General features: G+C 41.6%; 1 protein-coding gene across 1 annotated transcript in view; it reads right to left on the bottom strand.

Moving 5' to 3' along the window:
• ADTRP (androgen dependent TFPI regulating protein) overlaps positions 1 to 874 on the bottom strand; it is a gene marked incomplete at its 3' end in the record, with an annotated part of 9,232 nt that extends 8,358 nt beyond the window's left edge. Inside the window, exon 1 of the mRNA XM_010170840.1 lies at positions 722 to 874. Coding sequence (XP_010169142.1) covers positions 722 to 874 — 153 coding nt within the window. The remainder of the gene's footprint in view (positions 1 to 721) is intronic.
• Positions 875 to 5,143: the final 4,269 nt, after the last annotated feature.

Below are 5,143 nucleotides of genomic sequence, written 5' to 3'. Positions count from 1 at the left end.
CACATGGACTGTGACCAAAGCCTTCTTCCTCAGGGTATCTCACCTGCTTTCATTGTGGTTTCTATCCTGGGAAATGTTAGCATATGAGGAGAACCAGAACACATTACGGTCTATGTTTTTCCATGTACTTTTAGGAAATGCAGCGAGCAGTTGATAGCACTGTTAAAACACATGTAATAATATCATAAGCACCTCTCTCCACAGGCTGGATTTTCCCTCGTGCTCTCAATTGATTTTTGACCTACACATGTACTCTGAATTACTAAATTAGCACCGTGCTATGCTTCGTTTTACCTTTTCCGTAATTTATAAGACACAAAAGCTTATTAAAAACTGAAGTAAAACTCCAAGCAGCATTACAATGTGTATTGAGTTAAGGGTTAGATAACATGCATCAAACTCGCACGTGTCCTGGCTGGACATACCCTATCTTTCTGTCCCTCTCCTTGCTGATAGCTTGTCTCTTTTACAAGGAGGTAACTAGCTTCAGAGTACTTTCTGAAAGCCAAGCAGCTCCCCAGCCAATATTCTTTCTGCAGAAAACCTGTGAATACATTTCACAGCGCAAGCACGGATCCCTACTTAGTTTTCTTTGGGGTATAAACTGTTAAAAGGAAGCAGTTTAACAGCAGCAAATATACCAGCTGCGTATGTCTTGAAGCACAGATGGCAGACAAACAAATAGACATATTGGTATGACGGTACAACACGATTTGCTTACCAGATTGAGGACTGTCAAATATTTCCACTGCCCACCGTAATGGAACACTTCAGATGGCCGCTCTTCTGTTCTTAAGTGTGTGATTGAATAGGCAATGAAAAAATACCAGACAAAAGCAAGGCAATGGTAGGCTGCTAGAGTAGAGATTTCCATGCTTTAGCTAAGAGTGAGTGATAATCGTTCTGAAAGCAGCTTTTCTCTTCAGGTCTGTGGTCGCTGTGCGTGGGGAATGGCAGTGCAGCAGGGTTTACTTCCCAGCAGACTCAAGACACGTTGCCACTTTGCTCTGGTCGAAAGGAATATTCACAAGGCTGTGAACTTTGCTTCTATTTGTTTCCCTTTCCCCTGTACAGAGAGGCTGGGGAGGAGGTGGCGTGGGCAAGAAGAAGAATAGGATTATTCCTTGGATTTAAATGCCTTGCTCAAGATTAACGAAGATTAGTTGTGGAGTTACACAAGTCTTTCGGGTTGTTGTTTTTTTGTTGTTTGTTTGTTTTGGGGGTATTTTTTGTAAAAATGAGGGGAGTTTTGCTGTTGATTTTGTGTAACAGGCTGTTGTGTACCAAGTGACAACAAGTGGCATTTTCCTTGCTCGTAACTCTGGGTGCAGCCATGTCTCCCGCTCAGTTTGGGAAGCCTCTCCAACTGTTTTTCCCTTGTGCCAAATCAAGCCATCAGGGCTGGGGTACAGAAGAGAAGAACTGATATTCATGCAATGATCCTCAAATGAAGTGATCAAAAAAGTTCCCATGGCAATGCTCATTTTTCTCTCCCCTCCTGCCTTGCCAAGCAGCCCTAATTAGCACTGGAAAATACACGGCATTTCCTACATTAAGGGATCTCTTTTTTTTCTCTCTTTTTTTTCTTTCCCCCCCCTAACTGGCCTACAGGAAGCATTGAGCAATCTGCCGTGTTTTGGTTTATTTTGGATTTTCCTCTTGCATATTTTTTTTCCCCCTGATACAGGCCATAAGGCTCCACGTGGGATGATTTGCTCTGAACTCAGACAGCAATGTGCATGCATGTCAGGAAACAGCCCTTGCACTAAGGCACTTCAATATCCTCCTGTGTTTCATTGACTTCTCCCCTAATTCAGATTACCCACATCCAGATTCCCCAGGCATTCCAGCCAGCGCAATCCCAATGAAATATTTCTGCCTCACTTAAGAAAAATAAAGATGTAGATCATCCTTTTGTGGGTATTTGAGGTTGGAGAAGAAAACTCCTTGCCAGGAAAAAAATAAAAGTGGGACTATGTTTTTCAAATTCTGACAATGTCACTGGTCTTCTCCTAGGAAATCTAGCAGAAAAGGGTTTTCTGTTGGTTTTACAGACTTTCTGGGGAGGGGCAGTGCTGCCATGAGCTGCTTCCTTTTGCTCCTCCTTGTTAAAACTCATCCCAGTGACCAAAGGCAGGAGCAGAACAGGACTGTGGCATCGAAAGGCCCTTTTAATTAGTGGTTTACATATTAGAGGCACCAGGCAGCCAACATTTAACAAGTTATCTTCATACCAGTCTCTCTGAGGTATTGTTATAATGCAACTTTAAAAATGAGAAGGCATGTGCTTCTGCTCAGTAGGTGCCAGAATGCATGCAAATGAATGTAAATGTATGCAAAGTGGCAAGGTATGTTTTTTTCTTTTCTAGAGGATCTTGGCCAGTATAGCTGGGAAGGTGTCAAGTACGGTGACAGTTTTCTGATGTGGACACCTGTCCCACAGACTGAGACCATCTGCTTTGTTTTCCCATACACGAGAAGCAAGATAAGTATCCTTCAGCCTAGATGAGGGATGGAGTTCGGTTGTAGAAACATCACAAAGAAAGGATGAGCACCAGATAGGATCTGAAGTCTAACACCCCACACTTCATGGAGTCTTTCTTTCTTATTCCCCTGCCAGTGTGATGCAATGAGCAAATACCCTGGAAAAGTGATATTTTATGCCTTCTCTCCATGGGAATGAACATCTACTGAAGGTTCAATGGAACAGGAAAGTCAGCCCAAAACTTTTTTGCAGGGAGTGGAGGGAAGGAAGAAAGAAGGAGCACGTAGGGGCACAGGCAGATGTGCTACTGAAGATCTTGCAGGATGGTTTAGAGAAATATCATTTTCCACCTGCTTGGTACCACACCGCAGCTCAAATCTGCTGCTTCCCTGCAGCTGAGCCACATCCATATCCAGGGGTTCATCTGATTTCAGCAGCTACAGCTGACTTTGTGAGGAAGCAAACTGGGAGCTCCCACTTAGTCCATTATCTGAAGAAGAATAACAATTAACTGGAGCTGTAAATCACCCTATATACATAAAATGTCCCCTGCTCATGCCCTCTTGTAGGGGACTGAGTTAGGCCAGCTCACTGGACTTTGCACTGAAATAGGCTCGACTCACATTATTGGCATGGTTCCGGTACAGAGATGACAGCATAAACAGTGTAAACTGGTAATAATAACTTAGACCAACATGTCTGTTTGTCATGTCATTGTGTGTCTCCACTGATGAGCGTGGTATTTCCAGGCTATTGAGCAGTCCACCAGAAGTCCTGTGCCTGGCTACCACCTCAGCCTGTCTGTAATGAAGCAACTGGTAGAAATAGATATAACTGCTTCCTCATGGTCCTACAAGTTGTTTAGAGACCAGTTAGGCACCTTTCAAATATTCTTCAATATTTCTGCACTGGCAATGGTTGCTCTCTGTCAGGACAGCATCCAGTGATGGCAGAACCAGCAAGAGCAGGGCAGGAAATTACTGGCAGGTGAGAGCAGTTAAGGCCAGGTGGGAAGAAAGGATTCAAAGCCAAGCAAAGCCCTAGGTGAGGTTTGGGGGCCTAGAAAGCAAAGTTGGGTCTTTGTGTCTAGTTCTCTTTTCTAGGCGTGCTCAAAAAACAAGGGACTGATACACAATTGGGACTTGCCTTGGTTAGAGGGATTTTAAAAGGTGAAGAAAACATGAGGAACTGGGTAAGTACATTTTGCTTCTAGTTTTCTGGGACTTGTAGCTATTTTCAGTGTAATTCTGTTATCTCATGTGTGGATTTTATAAGTTATTTATTTTTAATTTGCTGTTATGGTAAGCTGGCTTGGGTTAAAGGCAGCATTCCTTGAAAGTGGGATGTGGGGCTGTTCTATTATATGAGTGTGTCCAGAGTTAATGGACCTCATCTCTGCTACATTCTGGTTTAGCTGCAGGTAATGCAGGGCTCTGTGTGGAAGAAGCATTTTCTGATAAGCATTAGCCAAGAAAGCTTTTTAGCAGGTAGTGTGAGGCTGCCTGAACTTTACATCCCCTGGGACATCTGTAATAATGATTTGTTCTGTGATGGTCCTGAGGTATGAAATGAAATGTAATTAACAAAATTGCAAGCCTGACATAGGCTGCTCCAGGCATCTGCAATTCCTGAGGCAAATTTCCCCAAAATTATGTGGTTAATGTCACTTACAAAATTCAGTTCTCTTTGGTTTTATTTGTCTTGGGCTTTAGTAGCTTCTAGGGGTCTGAGTTTTTCAAATCTTCTTCACAGCTTCACAAGTATAAAAATGTTTTAACTGCTAACAAAAGCTGAAGGCATTGCCCAGTGATGCCGCAGTGATAGCGACAACTGATGAAAATTGGTAAAAAGATATTTCACTAAAAATCTGAAAATGGGCTACACTACAACATCTACCTGCAAGCAGGAAAGTGATATAGTTGAAAGACAGCTTATGCATTCTCCTCCATGGGCCTCTCTTTACCTTGCCTGAATTTTTTTTTTTTAATATGTATTTTTAAGGAGAAGACGGGAAGTGGTTTATCTCATCTTGATATGCTTGTTCAGAATTGTTTTTAAAAAGCTGTTTCAAACTGCTAAAATCCAGTGGGGATTTTCAATCCCAAAGTGGTGGCTGGTGTACAATTCAGTAGTTGGAAACGCTTGTTCAGATTTCAGAGTTTCTCCTTCCCATTGAGTTCCATTGGATTTTACACGATATGTTTATTTAGACTGCTAAATGAAATGTCACTTTAATCCGGAAACAAAACTTCCTGTGTAACAATGATTTGATGTTTCTCTTTTAAATGAATGGAAATTATGACATTAATCAAAACAAAACCTTTTCAGCTAACAACTTGCATTCTAAAAGTAGGTATGTTGAAAATAAGAAACATTTGATTGGAAAAATGCTTACCTATCTCATTATCTACAACTTGTACCTCAGCAATTGTTTGCCTTATCACCAAACCCCAATAGTGTCTTCTCTCTTGGCAAGGTGAATACTGCTTAGAAATCAAAGGTATGGCTTTCATTGATTCTCAACAGCTTCCAAGCACTTCTATACTTTTTGAAGAGATATATAATGTTGCTTCTCAATTTTATGTTTTCACTGTTCTGTCAGAAATGCACAATTAATCTTTGACGTTAATTTAGAAAGACTGTGCGCAAACAACCTGA

Source organism: Antrostomus carolinensis, unplaced genomic scaffold (genome assembly GCF_000700745.2).
Source record: "Antrostomus carolinensis isolate BGI_N321 unplaced genomic scaffold, ASM70074v2 scaffold17496, whole genome shotgun sequence".
In the NCBI taxonomy this organism is placed as follows: Eukaryota; Metazoa; Chordata; class Aves; order Caprimulgiformes; family Caprimulgidae; genus Antrostomus; species Antrostomus carolinensis.
Note: the sequence above shows the minus strand (reverse complement) of the source record. Positions and strands in the feature narration are given on the sequence as shown.